We start from the raw sequence: 17,638 nt of genomic DNA on the forward strand, positions 1-17,638 counted from the left end.
CCGTAAATAAAATGTGTTGAGTGCGTTTAATAAACCATTTCCTTCCTTCAGGCCGTCAAGTGAGGTGGTGGGTAAAAAAAATAGGAATTTTTGTTGCCTGAAACTAGGAAGAAAATAGGAATTTTGTATAAAAGTTAATGTCCCAAAATAGAGAATATTGCAGGGGTCAAGTGAGTGAGCCATCTCAGAAAACTAAACATGGAAACAGAAAACCATTAAAAAGGTAATAATACAGGAAAATAAGACAATGTGTATATCATAGGAATAAACTAGGCACTTATTTTGTTTTAAGATGGCCTCCCAACACACCTTATAGCCATCCCCATCCACCATGAATAGGGCCCAACAATTTTTCGTATCTCCTAAATACATGGGCCATAACTCTGAAAACTGGGTATATCACCACAAAACTTGATCTGTAAAGCTATATACAAATGATAAAGCTATACAAAATTTCATCTTGATATCTCCAGGCATTGCAAAAATCGGGAAAACAAATGTTTCTAAATCTCCTAAGTTCAAGGGCCATAACTCCATTAAAAATGGGTAAATCACCATGAAAGTCAAACCTGATAACCAAATACACAAAATTTCAACTCAATATCTAAAGGTCTTCTAAAAAAAAGTCTGGAAAACAAATATTCACATCTCCTATGTTCAAGGGCCATAACTCCATAAAAAAATGGATAAAACGTGATGTGTAACAGTACATGATGAAACTATACACACAATTTCAGCTCAGTATCTCAAAGCCTTCTGTAAAAAACATCCTGAAAACATACGTGGGACAGATGGATGGACAGACAGACAGATGGACGGACAGACAGACAGATGGAAGGACAGACAGACAGATGAAAGGACAGACAGACAGATGGAAGGACGGAGATGAAACCTATAGTCCCCTCTGGGGACTAAAATGAAGTTTCTTAGCAAATTACCATCAAATTATATACATTAAATCTTTTTAAAATTTTAATACAGGGGTGAATATGGAAGGAAATGTTTTATTTAGAAATGCACTCAACACATTTTATTCACGGTTATATGGCGTCAGACATATGGTCAAGGACTACACACAGATACTGAGAGAAGAAACCCGCTGTCGCCACTTCATGGGCTACTCTTTTTGATTAGCAGCAAGGGATCTTTTATATGCACCATCCCACAGACAGGACAGTACATACCACAGCCTTTGTTACACCACTAGTAGGAACGAGAAATAGCCCAATGGGCCCACCGACGGGAATCGATCCTAGATCGATTGCACATCAGGCGAGTGCTGTACCACTGAGCTATGTCCCACCAACTAATACAGGGGTGAAGTCAAAATGCTAAAACAGCCAAAGCTGTTCCATCAATTGTTTTTATACCTGTATCAAAATGTTAAAACAGCCAAGGCTACGGAAGTACATGTAACCTACAAAGCAGAACACAGACTAAAAGTAGAACTCTGCGTGCAATACCTTGGCTGTTCCATCAATTGTTTTTATACCTGTATCAAACAATAAGATTTAACCTCACAGTATGCAATTTGATGGTAATTTGTAAATATGTTTTTTTACTTACACTTTATTTTTTCTTTAAAAATGTCATCCGAGTTGACATGGATTTAAAATCTAATATGTTGCTATATGCATTTCATTTTTGAAACAAAAAGAAGAAATTTGTTTTGTTTAACAACACCACTAGAGCACATTGATTAATTAATCATCGGCTATTGGATGTCAAACATTTGGTAATATCAGAGGAAACCCTCTATTAGTTTCAGCAAGGGTATGGTAGTGCAACTCCCATGTAAAACGCACGGCTTCTAGATTATGGTAGTCCCACTCCCATGTAAAACGCACGGCTTCTAGATATTGGTAATGCCACTCCCATGTAAAATGCACGGCTTCTAGATTATGGTAGTCCCACTCCCATGTAAAACGCACAGCTTCTAGATTATGGTAATCCCACTCCCATGTAAAACGCACGGTTTCTAGATTATGGTAATCCCACTCCCATGTAAAACGCACGGCTTCTAGATTATGGTAGTCCCACTCCCATGTAAAACGCACGGCTTCTAGATTATGGTAATCCCACTCCCATGTAAAACGCACGGCTTCTAGATTATGGTAATCCCACTCCCATGTAAAACGCACGGCTTCTAGATTATGGTAGTGCAACTCCCATGTAAAACACACGGCTTCTAGATTATGGTAGTGCAACTCCCATGTAAAACACACGGCTTCTAGATTATGGTAGTGCAACTCCCATGTAAAACACACGGCTTCTAGATTATGGTAGTGCAACTCCCATGTAAAACGCACGGCTTCTAGATTATGGTAGTGCAACTCCCATGTAAAACGCACGGCTTCTAGATTATGGTAGTCCCACTCCCATGTAAAACGCACGGCTTCTAGATATTGGTAGTCCCACTCCCATGTAAAACGCACGGCTTCTAGATTATGGTAATCCCACTCCCATGTAAAACGCAGTGTTTCTAGATTATGGTAGTCCCACTCCCATGTAAAACACACGGATTCTAGATTATGGTAGTCCCACTCCCATGTAAAACGCACGGCTTCTAGATTATGGTAGTGCAACTCCCATGTAAAACGCACGGCTTCTAGATATTGGTAGTGCAACTCCCATGTAAAACGCACGGCTTCTAGATATTGGTAGTGCAACTCCCATGTAAAACGCACGGCTTCTAGATATTGGTAGTGCAACTCCCATGTAAAACGCACGGCTTCTAGATATTGGTAGTTCCACTCCCATGTAAAACGCACAGCTTCTAGATTATGGTAATCCCACTCCCATGTAAAACACACGGCTTCTAGATTATGGTAGTGCAACTCCCATGTAAAACACACGGCTTCTAGATTATGGTAGTGCAACTCCCATGTAAAACACACGGCTTCTAGATTATGGTAGTGCAACTCCCATGTAAAACACACGGCTTCTAGATTATGGTAGTGCAACTCCCATGTAAAACACACGGCTTCTAGATTATTGTAGTCCCACTCCCATGTAAAACGCACAGCTTCTAGATTATGGTAGTCCCACTCCCATGTAAAACGCACGGCTTCTAGATATTGGTAGTCCCACTCCCATGTAAAACGCACGGCTTCTAGATTATGGTAATCCCACTCCCATGTAAAACGCAGGGTTTCTAGATTATGGTAGTCCCACTCCCATGTAAAATGCACGGCTTCTAGATTATGGTAGTCCCACTCCCATGTAAAACGCACGGCTTCTAGATTATGGTAATCCCACTCCCATGTAAAACGCAGGGTTTCTAGATTATGGTAGTCCCACTCCCATGTAAAACGCACGGCTTCTAGATTATGGTAGTCCCACTCCCATGTAAAACGCACGGCTTCTAGATTATGGTAGTGCAACTCCCATGTAAAACGCACAGCTTCTAGATTATGGTAGTCCCACTCCCATGTAAAACGCACGGCTTCTAGATTATGGTAGTCCCACTCCCACGTAAAACGCACGGCTTCTAGATTATGGAAGTGCAACTCCCATGTAAAACGCACGGCATCTAGATTATGGTAGTTCCACTCCCATGTAAAACGCACGGCTTCTAGATTATGGTAGTGCAACTCCCATGTAAAACGCACGGCTTCTAGATTATGGTAGTCCCACTCCCATGTAAAACGCACAGCTTCTAGATATTGGTAGTCCCACTCCCATGTAAAACGCACGGCTTCTAGATTATGGTAATCCCACTCCCATCTAAAATGCACGGCTTCTAGATTATGGTAGTCCCACTCCCATGTAAAACGCACGGCTTCTAGATTATGGTAGTCCCACTCCCATGTAAAACGCACGGCTTCTAGATTATGGTAGTCCCACTCCCATGTAAAACGCACGGCTTCTAGATATTGGTAGTCCCACTCCCATGTAAAACGCACGGCTTCTAGATGATGGTAATCCCACTCCCATGTAAAACGCAGGGTTTCTAGATTATGGTACTCCCACTCCCATGTAAAACGCACGGTTTCTAGATTATGGTAGTCCCACTCCCATGTAAAACGCACGGCTTCTAGATTATGGTAGTCCAACTCCCATGTAAAACGCAGGGTTTCTAGATTATGGTAATCCCACTCCCATGTAAAACGCAGGGTTTCTAGATTATGGTAGTCCCACTCCCATGTAAAATGCACGGCTTCTAGATTATGGTAGTCCCACTCCCATGTAAAACGCACGGCTTCTAGATTATGGTAGTGCAACTCCCATGTAAAACGCACGGCTTCTAGATTATGGTAGTCCCACTCCCATGTAAAACGCACGGCTTCTAGATATTGGTAGTCCCACTCCCATGTAAAACGCACGGCTTCTAGATTATGGTAGTCCCACTCCCATGTAAAACGCACGGCTTCTAGATTATGGTAGTCCCACTCCCATGTAAAACGCACGGCTTCTAGATTATGGTAGTCCCACTCCCATGTAAAACGCACGGCTTCTAGATTATGGTAGTCCCACTCCCATGTAAAACGCACGGCTTCTAGATATTGGTAGTCCCACTCCCATGTAAAACGCACAGCTTCTAGATTATGGTAATCCCACTCCCATGTAAAACGCAGGGTTTCCAGATTATGGTACTCCCACTCCCATGTAAAACGCACGGTTTCTAGATTATGGTAGTCCCACTCCCATGTAAAATGCACGGCTTCTAGATTATGGTAGTCCAACTCCCATGTAAAACGCAGGGTTTCTAGATTATGGTAATACCACTCCCATGTAAAACGCAGGGTTTCTAGATTATGGTAGTCCCACTCCCATGTAAAATGCACGGCTTCTAGATTATGGTAGTCCCACTCCCATGTAAAACGCACGGTTTCTAGATTATGGTAGTCCAACTCCCATGTAAAATGCACGGCTTCTAGATTATGGTAGTCCCACTCCCATGTAAAACGCACTGTTTCTAGATTATGGTAGTCCAACTCCTATGTAAAACGCACGGCTTCTAGATCATGGTAGCCCAACTCCCATGGCTAGTGATATTCAATGTTGGGCTAGTAAATAACTACTATTGTCATGCCAGACAGGGCTTCTAGATTATGGTAGTCCCACTCCCATGTAAAACGCACGGTTTCTAGATTATGGTAGTCCAACTCCCATGTAAAACGCACAGCTTCTAGATTATGGTAGCCCAACTCCCATGGCTAGTGATATTCAATGTTGGGCTAGTAAATAACTACTATTGCCATCCAGAAAGGGCTTCTAGATTGTGGTACCCCATTCCCATGGCTAGTGATATTCAATGTTGGGCTAGTAAATATAACTACAGGGCTTGAACCTAACGGCGGCACCGACGACAATTGCTTTCGTTGAGATATAAATTGCCGTAGATAGAGAGCATCACTGACGGCATTTTTGTGCCATCGATAAACCTCCTCAACAATGGCGAAATGTATACACCTGGTGTACATTATCTGCCAATATTTAACATTTGCGCATTTAACAGATGTCTACATACAACAAGATAGCCTTTCAGTCAGGTTTATTTGCTGCAAATGTCACTTTTAAAAAAATTGCCATAGGCAGGATCAAAATTGCTGTCGGAGGACAGTTTCACCCGGGGCAATTCTTTTAAAAATTGCCGAGAGAGACAAACTCTTAAGTTCGAGCCCTGAACTACTATTGCCATGCCCGACGGCTAGTGAATTGGTTTTGGTCAAATGTTGCAGCTAAATCTATTTAGTAAATATGAATATCCTGCCCCTACCCCAACCCCCCAATGTTAGTGTTTTTAAGCTCTATCTCCCTCTTTAGGTGACATATCTGATTATTACTATTATTTAGTAAAATTGTATTAACTAAAATGTAAAGTAGGGCTTGTGATTTTTTTTATCGTGACTAGTAAAATGTTTAAATCACTGATCCCATGGCTAGTGGATTTTATAAAAATTCTAGAAGCCCTGAAAACAGCATGTAAACCTAAACATAAAATTACACTTCTAGAACATTCCTGGTGTGATTAGTGGGTATATAATGAATGCAATAAAAACAAAAGGTTATGATTTTACCACAGATAAATGATTCTAATTGTTGTAAAACACATGTGAAATGATAACAAATCATCAATGCACGTCATGTATCTTATGATTGAAACTAGCAGAATGATAACACAACGCTGTCAAGACTTCAGACCTATAAAGGGTTAACTAAACCCACATGTAGCTTATCATTGAAACTAGCAGAATGATAACAATGCTGTCCCGACTTCAGACCTATAAAGGGTTAACTAAACTAACATATAGTTTCTGACTGAATCCGGTTGTCCCGACTTCAGACCTATAAAGGGTTAACTAAACCCACATGTAACTTATGACTGAAACTAGCAGAATGATAACAATGCTGTCCCAACTTCAGACCTGTAAAGGGTTAACTAAACCCACATGTAGCTTATCATTGAAACTAGCAGAATGATAACAATGCTGTCCCGACTTCAGACCTATAAAGGGTTACTGTTAAAGTAACAGACCCTAGTTTTTAAACACTACAACATATTTGCTTGATGATACCGCAGACCGTAACATTTAAAGCGACAGTCCAGTGTTTTCCGCCACTGTTAAAGTAACAGACCCTAGTTTTTAAACACTACAACATATTTGCTTGATGATACCGCAGACCGTAACATTTAAAGCGACAGTCCAGTGTTTTCCGCCACTATTAAAGTAACAGACCCTAGTTTTTAAACACTACAACATATTTGCTTGATGATACCGCAGACCGTAACATTTAAAGCGACAGTCCAGTGTTTTCCGCCACTATTAAAGTAACAGACCCTAGTTTTTAAACACTACAACATATTTGCTTGATGATACCGCAGACCGTAACATTTAAAGCGACAGTCCAGTGTTTTCCGCCACTATTAAAGTAACAGACCCTAGTTTTTAAACACTACAACATATTTGCTTGATGATACCGCAGACCGTAACATTTAAAGCGACAGTCCAGTGTTTTCCGCCACTATTAAAGTAACAGACCCTAGTTTTTAAACACTACAACATATTTGCTTGATGATACCGCAGACCGTAACATTTAAAGCGACAGTCCAGTGTTTTCCGCCACTATTAAAGTAACAGACCCTAGTTTTTAAACACTACAACATATTTGCTTGATGATACCGCAGACCGTAACATTTAAAGCGACAGTCCAGTGTTTTCCGCCACTATTAAAGTAACAGACCCTAGTTTTTAAACACTACAACATATTTGCTTGATGATACCGCAGACCGTAACATTTAAAGCGACAGTCCAGTGTTTTCCGCCACTATTAAAGTAACAGACCCTAGTTTTTAAACACTACAACATATTTGCTTGATGATACCGCAGACCGTAACATTTAAAGCGACAGTCCAGTGTTTTCCGCCACTATTAAAGTAACAGACCCTAGTTTTTAAACACTACAACATATTTGCTTGATGATACCGCAGACCGTAACATTTAAAGCGACAGTCCAGTGTTTTCCGCCACTATTAAAGTAACAGACCCTAGTTTTTAAACACTACAACATATTTGCTTGATGATACCGCAGACCGTAACATTTAAAGCGACAGTCCAGTGTTTTCCGCCACTATTAAAGTAACAGACCCTAGTTTTTAAACACTACAACATATTTGCTTGATGATACCGCAGACCGTAACATTTAAAGCGACAGTCCAGTGTTTTCCGCCACTATTAAAGTAACAGACCCTAGTTTTTAAACACTACAACATATTTGCTTGATGATACCGCAGACCGTAACATTTAAAGCGACAGTCCAGTGTTTTCCGCCACTATTAAAGTAACAGACCCTAGTTTTTAAACACTACAACATATTTGCTTGATGATACCGCAGACCGTAACATTTAAAGCGACAGTCCAGTGTTACCGCAGACCGTAACATTGAAAGCGACAGTCCAGTGTTTTCCGCCACTATTAAAGTAACAGACCCTAGTTTTTAAACACTACAACATATTTGCTTGATGATACCGCAGACCGTAACATTTAAAGCGACAGTCCAGTGTTTTCCGCCACTGTTAAAGTAACAGACCCTAGTTTTTAAACACTACAACATATTTGCTTGATGATACCGCAGACCGTAACATTTAAAGCGACAGTCCAGTGTTTTCCGCCACTGTTAAAGTAACAGACCCTAGTTTTTAAACACTACAACATATTTGCTTGATGATACCGCAGACCGTAACATTTAAAGCGACAGTCCAGTGTTTTCCGCCACTATTAAAGTAACAGACCCTAGTTTTTAAACACTACAACATATTTGCTTGATGATACCGCAGACCGTAACATTTAAAGCGACAGTCCAGTGTTTTCCGCCACTATTAAAGTAACAGACCCTAGTTTTTAAACACTACAACATATTTGCTTGATGATACCGCAGACCGTAACATTTAAAGCGACAGTCGTGTTTTTCCGCCACTATTAAAGTAACAGACCCTAGTTTTTAAACACTACAACATATTTGCTTGATGATACCGCAGACCGTAACATTTAAAGCGACAGTCCAGTGTTTTCCGCCACTATTAAAGTAACAGACCCTAGTTTTTAAACACTACAACATATTTGCTTGATGATACCGCAGACCGTAACATTTAAAGCGACAGTCCAGTGTTTTCCGCCACTATTAAAGTAACAGACCCTAGTTTTTAAACACTACAACATATTTGCTTGATGATACCGCAGACCGTAACATTTAAAGCGACAGTCCAGTGTTTTCCGCCACTATTAAAGTAACAGACCCTAGTTTTTAAACACTACAACATATTTGCTTGATGATACCGCAGACCGTAACATTTAAAGCGACAGTCCAGTGTTTTCCGCCACTATTAAAGTAACAGACCCTAGTTTTTAAACACTACAACATATTTGCTTGATGATACCGCAGACCGTAACATTTAAAGCGACAGTCCAGACAGTCCAGACCCTGTTTTCCGCCACTATTAAAGTAACAGACCCTAGTTTTTAAACACTACAACATATTTGCTTGATGATACCGCAGACCGTAACATTTAAAGCGACAGTCCAGTGTTTTCCGCCACTATTAAAGTAACAGACCCTAGTTTTTAAACACTACAACATATTTGCTTGATGATACCGCAGACCGTAACATTTAAAGCGACAGTCCAGTGTTTTCCGCCACTATTAAAGTAACAGACCCTAGTTTTTAAACACTACAACATATTTGCTTGATGATACCGCAGACCGTAACATTTAAAGCGACAGTCCAGTGTTTTCCGCCACTGTTAAAGTAACAGACCCTAGTTTTTAAACACTACAACATATTTGCTTGATGATACCGCAGACCGTAACATTTAAAGCGACAGTCCAGTGTTTTCCGCCACTGTTAAAGTAACAGACCCTAGTTTTTAAACACTACAACATATTTGCTTGATGATACCGCAGACCGTAACATTTAAAGCGACAGTCCAGTGTTTTCCGCCACTATTAAAGTAACAGACCCTAGTTTTTATACCGCAGACTACAACATATTTGCTTGATGATACCGCAGACCGTAACATTTAAAGCGACAGTCCAGTGTTTTCCGCCACTATTAAAGTAACAGACCCTAGTTTTTAAACACTACAACATATTTGCTTGATGATACCGCAGACCGTAACATTTAAAGCGACAGTCCAGTGTTTTCCGCCACTATTAAAGTAACAGACCCTAGTTTTTAAACACTACAACATATTTGCTTGATGATACCGCAGACCGTAACATTTAAAGCGACAGTCCAGTGTTTTCCGCCACTATTAAAGTAACAGACCCTAGTTTTTAAACACTACAACATATTTGCTTGATGATACCGCAGACCGTAACATTTAAAGCGACAGTCCAGTGTTTTCCGCCACTATTAAAGTAACAGACCCTAGTTTTTAAACACTACAACATATTTGCTTGATGATACCGCAGACCGTAACATTTAAAGCGACAGTCCAGTGTTTTCCGCCACTATTAAAGTAACAGACCCTAGTTTTTAAACACTACAACATATTTGCTTGATGATACCGCAGACCGTAACATTTAAAGCGACAGTCCAGTGTTTTCCGCCACTATTAAAGTAACAGACCCTAGTTTTTAAACACTACAACATATTTGCTTGATGATACCGCAGACCGCAACATTTAAAGCGACAGTCCAGTGTTTTCCGCCACTATTAAAGTAACAGACCCTAGTTTTTAAACACTACAACATATTTGCTTGATGATACCGCAGACCGTAACATTTAAAGCGACAGTCCAGTGTTTTCCGCCACTATTAAAGTAACAGACCCTAGTTTTTAAACACTACAACATATTTGCTTGATGATACCGCAGACCGTAACATTTAAAGCGACAGTCCAGTGTTTTCCGCCACTATTAAAGTAACAGACCCTAGTTTTTAAACACTACAACATATTTGCTTGATGATACCGCAGACCGTAACATTTAAAGCGACAGTCCAGTGTTTTCCGCCACTATTAAAGTAACAGACCCTAGTTTTTAAACACTACAACATATTTGCTATTTGCTTGATGATACCGCAGACCGTAACATTTAAAGCGACAGTCCAGTGTTTTCCGCCACTATTAAAGTAACAGACCCTAGTTTTTAAACACTACAACATATTTTAAACTAGTTTTTAAATACCGCAGACCGTAACATTTAAAGCGACAGTCCAGTGTTTTCCGCCACTATTAAAGTAACAGACCCTAGTTTTTAAACACTACAACATATTTGCTTGATGATACCGCAGACCGTAACATTTAAAGCGACAGTCCAGTGTTTTCCACCACTATTAAAGTAACAGATCCTAGTTTTTAAACACTACAACATATTTGCTTGATGATACCGCAGACCTGTTTAAAGCGACAGTCAGTGTTTTCCGCCATATTAAAGTGACAGAACCAAGTTTTTAAACACTACAATACATTTGCTTGATGATTGTCAGACATTTCCATTTTAATAAACTGTTTAAGGTTAGCGTCATGACCTGCAAACAGTGGTAATTATGAATTGGGGAATGACCCACTGTTTTCAATTACAGTATGTCGAAAGGCGTGACAACGGACAAACCAGTGGTAACATATGAATTAAAAATGCACTGTTTTCACTGTACAGCACTCAACTGGCGTGATTTCGGACAAAACAGTGGTAATTATGAATTGGGGACCACACAGTTTTCAGTACCCTATGTCGACTGGCGCCACGTCGGACAACTCAGTGGTAATTATGAATTGGATGGTACATACACTGTTTTCACTGTACCAGTCGTGTCGACATACTGTGACAAGAAATAGCCCAGAAGGCCCACCGATTTTATCGATCCCATACCGAATGCGCATCAAAGCGCTGTACAACTGCACTTTACCACCCATACTGAACATGGACCAAACAAAGTTTGTTTTGCTTAACGACACCACTAGAGCACATATTTATTATTCATCGGCTATTGGATGTCAAACATTTTGGTAATTCTGACTCGTAGTCTTTGAGGAAACACTACATTTTTTATTAGCAGGAAGCTGGGATCTATTATATGCACTTTCCCACAGACAGGATAGCACACACCGCAGCCTTTGATATACCAGTGGTGGAAAACCCACTCACTGAAGATCCACCGATGAAAGAGTTAGAATGGGCACAGTGATGGGAATCGAACACAAACCGAGCCATTTATTTATTTTTCATTGCGTTTTAAGATGTTACCACTCCACAGTTATTTTAACAATGTTAGACCCGCCCCACAAATTAACTATTTGACAGGTGTTTATGCACATTCAAGGTTAGGAGTCCACATCATGTTATACAAATCGCTACATGAATAAATAGCCCATTTAACACTGACTACATTGTGTTTTGGAGTGTGAACTCAAGCATTTTAACCACTGTTAACAGCTACAAAATTAGTATACACGGACTGTATGCTACATTTTGGTGGAGTGTGATCATTTTATATCAGCTACATGTATACACGCACTGTATGCTACATTGTGGTGGAGTGTGATCATTTTATATCAGCTACATGTATACACGCACTGTATGCTACAAGTTGGTGGAGTGTGATCACACAATATCAGCTACATGTATACACGCACTGTATGCTACAGTGGTGGAGTGTGATCATTTCATATCAGCTACATGTATACACTAACTGTATGCTACATTTTGGTGGAGTGTGATCACAGCATATCAGCTAGCTGATACACCGACTGTATGCTACATTTTGGTGGAGTGTGATCATTTCATATCAGCTACATGTATACACGAAATACTGTATGCTACATTTTGGTGGAGTGTGATCATTTTATATGGAGTCTGACATATGGTATACACCATACAGTATGCTACATTTTGGTGGAGTGTGATCATTTTATATGAGCTACATGTATACACGGACTGTATGCTACATTTTGGTGGAGTGTGATCATTTTATACCAGCCTGGTGCACAGGCTGGAATGAGATCAATATAGCCCATGGGCCCACTGTATGCTACATTTTGGTGGAGTGTGATCATTTTATATGAGCTACATGTATACACGGACTGTATGTTTACATTTTGGTGGAGTGTGATCATTTTATATTAGCTACATGTATACACGGACTGTGTGCTACATTTTGGTGGAGTGTGATCTTTATGCTAGCTACATGTATACACGGACTGTGTGCTACATTTTGGTGGAGTGTGATCATTTTATATCAGCTACATGTATACACGGACTGTATGCTACATTGTGGTGGAGTGTGATCATTTTATATCAGCTACATGTATACACGAACTGTATGCTACATTGTGGTGGAGTGTGATCATTTTATATCAGCTACATGTATACACGGACTGTATGCTACATTTTGGTGGAGTGTGATCATTTTATATGAGCTACATGTATACACGGACTGTATGCTACATTTTGGTGGAGTGTGATCATTTTATATGAGCTACATGTATACACGGACTGTGTGCTACATTTTGGTGGAGTGTGATCATTTTATATGAGCTACATGTATACACGGACTGTGTGCTACATTTTGGTGGAGTGTGATCATTTTATATCAGCTACATGTATACACGGACTGTGTGCTACATTTTGGTGGAGTGTGATCATTTTATATCAGCTACATGTATACACGGACTGTGTGCTACATTTTGGTGGAGTGTGATCATTTTATATCAGCTACATGTATACACGGACTGTGTGCTACATTTTGGTGGAGTGTGATCATTTTATATTAGCTACACACGGACTGTATGCTACATTTTGGTGGAGTGTGATCATTTTATATTAGCTACACACGGACTGTATGCTACATTTTGGTGGAGTGTGATCATTTCATATCAGCTACATGTATACACGGACTGTATGCTACATTTTGGTGGAGTGTGATCATTTCATATCAGCTACATGTATACACGGACTGTATGCTACATTTTGGTGGAGTGTGATCATTTTATATCAGCTACATGTATACACGGACTGTATGCTACATTTTGGTGGAGTGTGATCATTTTATATCAGCTACATGTATACACGGACTGTATGCTACATTTTGGTGGAGTGTGATCATTTTATATCAGCTACATGTATACACGGACTGTATGCTACATTTTGGTGGAGTGTGATCATTTTATATTAGCTATACACGGACTGTATGCTACATTTTGGTGGAGTGTGATCATTTTATATTAGCTACATGTATACACGGACTGTATGCTACATTTTGGTGGAGTGTGATCATTTTATATTAGCTATACACGGACTGTATGCTACATTTTGGTGGAATGTGATCATTTTATATTAGCTATACACGGACTGTATGCTACATTTTGGTGGAGTGTGATCATTTTATATTAGCTATACACGGACTGTATGCTACATTTTGGTGGAATGTGATCATTTTATATTAGCTATACTCTGACTGTATGCTACATTTTGGTGGAGTGTGATCATTTTATATTAGCTATACTCTGACTGTATGCTACATTTTGGTGGAGTGTGATCATTTTATATTAGCTATACACGGACTGTATGCTACATTTTGGTGGAGTGTGCTCATTTTATATTAGCTATACACGGACTGTATGCTACATTTTGGTGGAGTGTGATCATTTTATATTAGTTATACTACATTTTGGTGGAGTGTGATCATCTCAATCCAACGAGAAATGATATATTTGGCAACAGAACTGTTTTAGAATCTTTTAAATTCCATCCAGAATTAATTGTAAAGTTTTTAAAACACTTTGTCTCATATACAAAGATATACTTACCTTGATTTTATGTATTGTATTATACTTTCCCACACACAGCTCCTTACAGTGGTTTTACATAAATATATATATAAATAATATATTCATATACTTACCATTTGTGACACACAGTAACCGAGGTGTATTTTTGTGCTGGGGCGTCGTTAAACATTCATTTATATTAGCTATTGATTAAAATCAGAAATGATTCCTTGTCAACCAACTTGTACAATCTCTTAACATACTGAAAACAGTAATGTTGTTTAATTCACATTCAGCGTATTTTACATTGGGAATCTGCGAGCACTCAACCGACTGAGCTAAATCCTGTTCTCTTTGACATATAGTCTTAGAGAAGAAACCCGCTACATACTGAAAACAGTAATATGTTTGTTTAAACTCTAGACTACTAGATTAATTTTTAGCAAAAACCACGTTGAGTGGGTATAAGTTTATAATTTTTACTGACATATATTCACTTAAATGTTTTATAAATACATGAAATAAAGTTCCTATATGAATCAGTAAGTATTATTTTCGTGGCTTTTTACATTTTTTTTATTTTTAGATCAGTTAATGGTGATTAAAATTAGGCAAAAAAAGGAAAAAGTCGCATTAACTTACGGGCATATGTGACCAGCTGTCCAGTATTTATGTCCATTATTCCCGATAACAGTGGTTTTCTGACCAGAATTTTAAAAAAACCCCACGCACTACGATTCATGTTGCAATATTTGGTGATTTTCGTTGTTGGTAAAACAATCAAATTTATTATCAAATTAGCCTAGCTGTCACAATCAGCTATCGATCCCTGAAAATGACCGCGACATACCGCCATTGTTGTCAAGCGAAAATACTTGCCAAAAACCACTTTTTTAACTCAAAATTTCAAGGTATTTTCCATTGAAAAAAATTAAAATAAAAGCCACCATTTTGAAAAGAAATCTTTTTTCTTTTATTATATTTCCATTTCCGGCGAGTGCCATGTGCAAAACGGCGGGAAATGTGAATTGGGGAATGCACTGTATGCGATCACTCAACTGACTGAGCTAAATCCTGTCCCCTTTGACATATAGTCTTAGAGAAGAAACCTGCTACATTTTTCCATTAGTAGCAAGGGATCATTTATCTGCACCATCCGACAGACAGGATAGCTCATACCACAACCTTTGATATGCCAGTCATGGTGTGGTGGGACTACAAAGTAAAATACCTTTCGCTCACAGACTGTTGGAATGAAGTCATAACCGACCCCCTCAACATCGTAATATGTTACGTCAGTTTTGTTTATCTCCTCCGGTTGGGCAATCACGGAACCCTCGGGGTCCACTCCGATTATCTGAAAGAAATTAATGCATAAATCAATAAACAAATGAAATAAACCAGTGGCGGATCCAGAAAATCCATCTAGGGGGGCCCCAATGACATGAGGCAGAATGCCAATGGAACTCTGGGGAAGGTTTGGAGGGGATTGTAAAAAAAGAAGAAAATTAATATATAATGAAATTGTAACTGTTGCAAAATTTGGGGGGGGGGGGGGGGGGCTGGGCCCCTGGAGCTCCCCGCTAGATCTGCCTGTGTAAACTAATAATACCTGAATAAGAATCAGCAACAATATTGCATCCCGTGCACGCCCCCCACCCCTACAACCAAAGCAGGGCTCGTGCTGTCGGTAGCCAAATTAGCCATTGGCTAATGTTCACAAAAAATGGCTAATAAAATTTACTAAGGAGCTATGTTTTTAAAAGAATCTCACCAGACATTTGTATAATCTATCCGACACCTCAAACATAATATTAATACCAAAACTTCAATTAGCGTAATAGCGATCTCATGACCGGTAATGAGAAATGGTGTCATCCAGTATAGGCCTACTGAGTAATGATGTTTGCTTATTTTAATAATCACGGTTATTAATTGTAACAGATGCATTCAACATGATGTATGAAAGCAAAGTCTGAAAGATCCATAGCTTGTTATTTTATCTTTGTAAAGTCTTTGAACTAAAGTAATAAAATCTCACCATACATTTGAATCAGTATCAATGCAACATGCTAGTTCAGGGCCGAATCTCACCAGACTATTTGAAGAGTATGAATGCAACAGACCGAGCGAAAACAAAAAGTCCACTACACTGTTTGATGCACTTCGTGTTAAACCAAATGGCCACATCGGGAATCTCATCAGACATTTGAAGAGTACGTTAGGCAACGTTCAGCACTGTTTTTAGGGCTGCTCTCAGTGTGACATGTATGTTGCGCTTTACAGTCAGCTGAGACCCATGCGTCAAGAGACACTGTTGCGGACATTGAACAGTATATATTACAGACAGGAGCTAAATCTTTATGTAAATTTGTACAAAACAATAGTTATCCGCATCAGGATTAATACTTAAAAGCTCTATTGGTCTGTCGCTTTAATGACTGAAGCTAGAAGCCATCTTGCATGGACATAGTCTGATTTCTTGTATTAATGCAACAGGAGCTAAGTTTTTACAGGAATCTCACCAGACATTTGAAGAGTATATAATTTTGTAGGAGCGGATTTTTAAAAGAATCTCACCAGACATTTCAAGAGTATTGTTGCAACAGGAGCTATGTTTTTAAAGGAATCTCACCATAATTTGAAGAGCATATAATTTTAAGGAGCTATGTTTATAAGAATCTCACCAGACATTTGAAGAGTATATAATGCAACAGGAGCTATGTTTTTACAAGAATCTCACCAGACATTTGAAGAGTATATAATGCAACAGCTATGAGCTATGTTTTTAAGAGTATATAATGCAACAATCTCACCAGACATTTGAAGAGTATATAATGCAACAGGAGCTATGTTTTTAAAAGAATCTTATATAATAGCTATGTTTTTACAAGAATCTCACCAGACATTTGAAGAGTATATAATGCAACAGGAGCTATGTTTTTGAATCTCACCAGACATTTGAAGAGTATATAATGCAACAGGAGCTATGTTTTTACAAGAATCTCACCAGACATTTGAAGAGTATATAATGCAACAGGAGCTATGTTTTTACAAGAATCTCACCAGACATTTGAAGAGTATATAATGCAACAGGAGCTATGTTTTTATAAGAATCTCACCAGACATTTGAAGAGTATATAATGCAACAGGAGCTATGTTTTTAAAAGAATCTCACCAGACATTTGAAGAGTATATAATGCAACAGGAGCTATGTTTTTACAAGAATCTCACCAGACATTTGAAGAGTATATAATGCAACAGGAGCTATGTTTTTACAGGAATCTCACCAGACATTTGAAGAGTATATAATGCAACAGGAGCTATGTTTTTAAAAGAATCTCACCAGACATTTGAAGAGTATATAATGCAACAGGAGCTATGTTTTTACAGGAATCTCACCAGACATTTGAAGAGTATATAATGC

At 39.0% G+C, this 17,638-nt stretch overlaps 1 protein-coding gene across 1 annotated transcript in view; it reads right to left on the minus strand.

Moving 5' to 3' along the window:
* The window catches only part of LOC121386616 (cystathionine beta-synthase-like), a 53,791-nt gene that overhangs the window by 27,448 nt on the left and 8,705 nt on the right, over positions 1 to 17,638 (minus strand). The window contains exons 6-7 of the mRNA XM_041517574.1: positions 15,443 to 15,568; positions 14,454 to 14,473 (exon numbers count right to left, since the gene is read on the minus strand). Coding sequence (XP_041373508.1) covers positions 14,454 to 14,473; positions 15,443 to 15,568 — 146 coding nt within the window. The remainder of the gene's footprint in view (positions 1 to 14,453; positions 14,474 to 15,442; positions 15,569 to 17,638) is intronic.

The sequence above is a fragment of the Gigantopelta aegis genome, chromosome 12 (assembly GCF_016097555.1).
Source record: "Gigantopelta aegis isolate Gae_Host chromosome 12, Gae_host_genome, whole genome shotgun sequence".
Taxonomy (NCBI): Eukaryota; Metazoa; Mollusca; class Gastropoda; order Neomphalida; family Peltospiridae; genus Gigantopelta; species Gigantopelta aegis.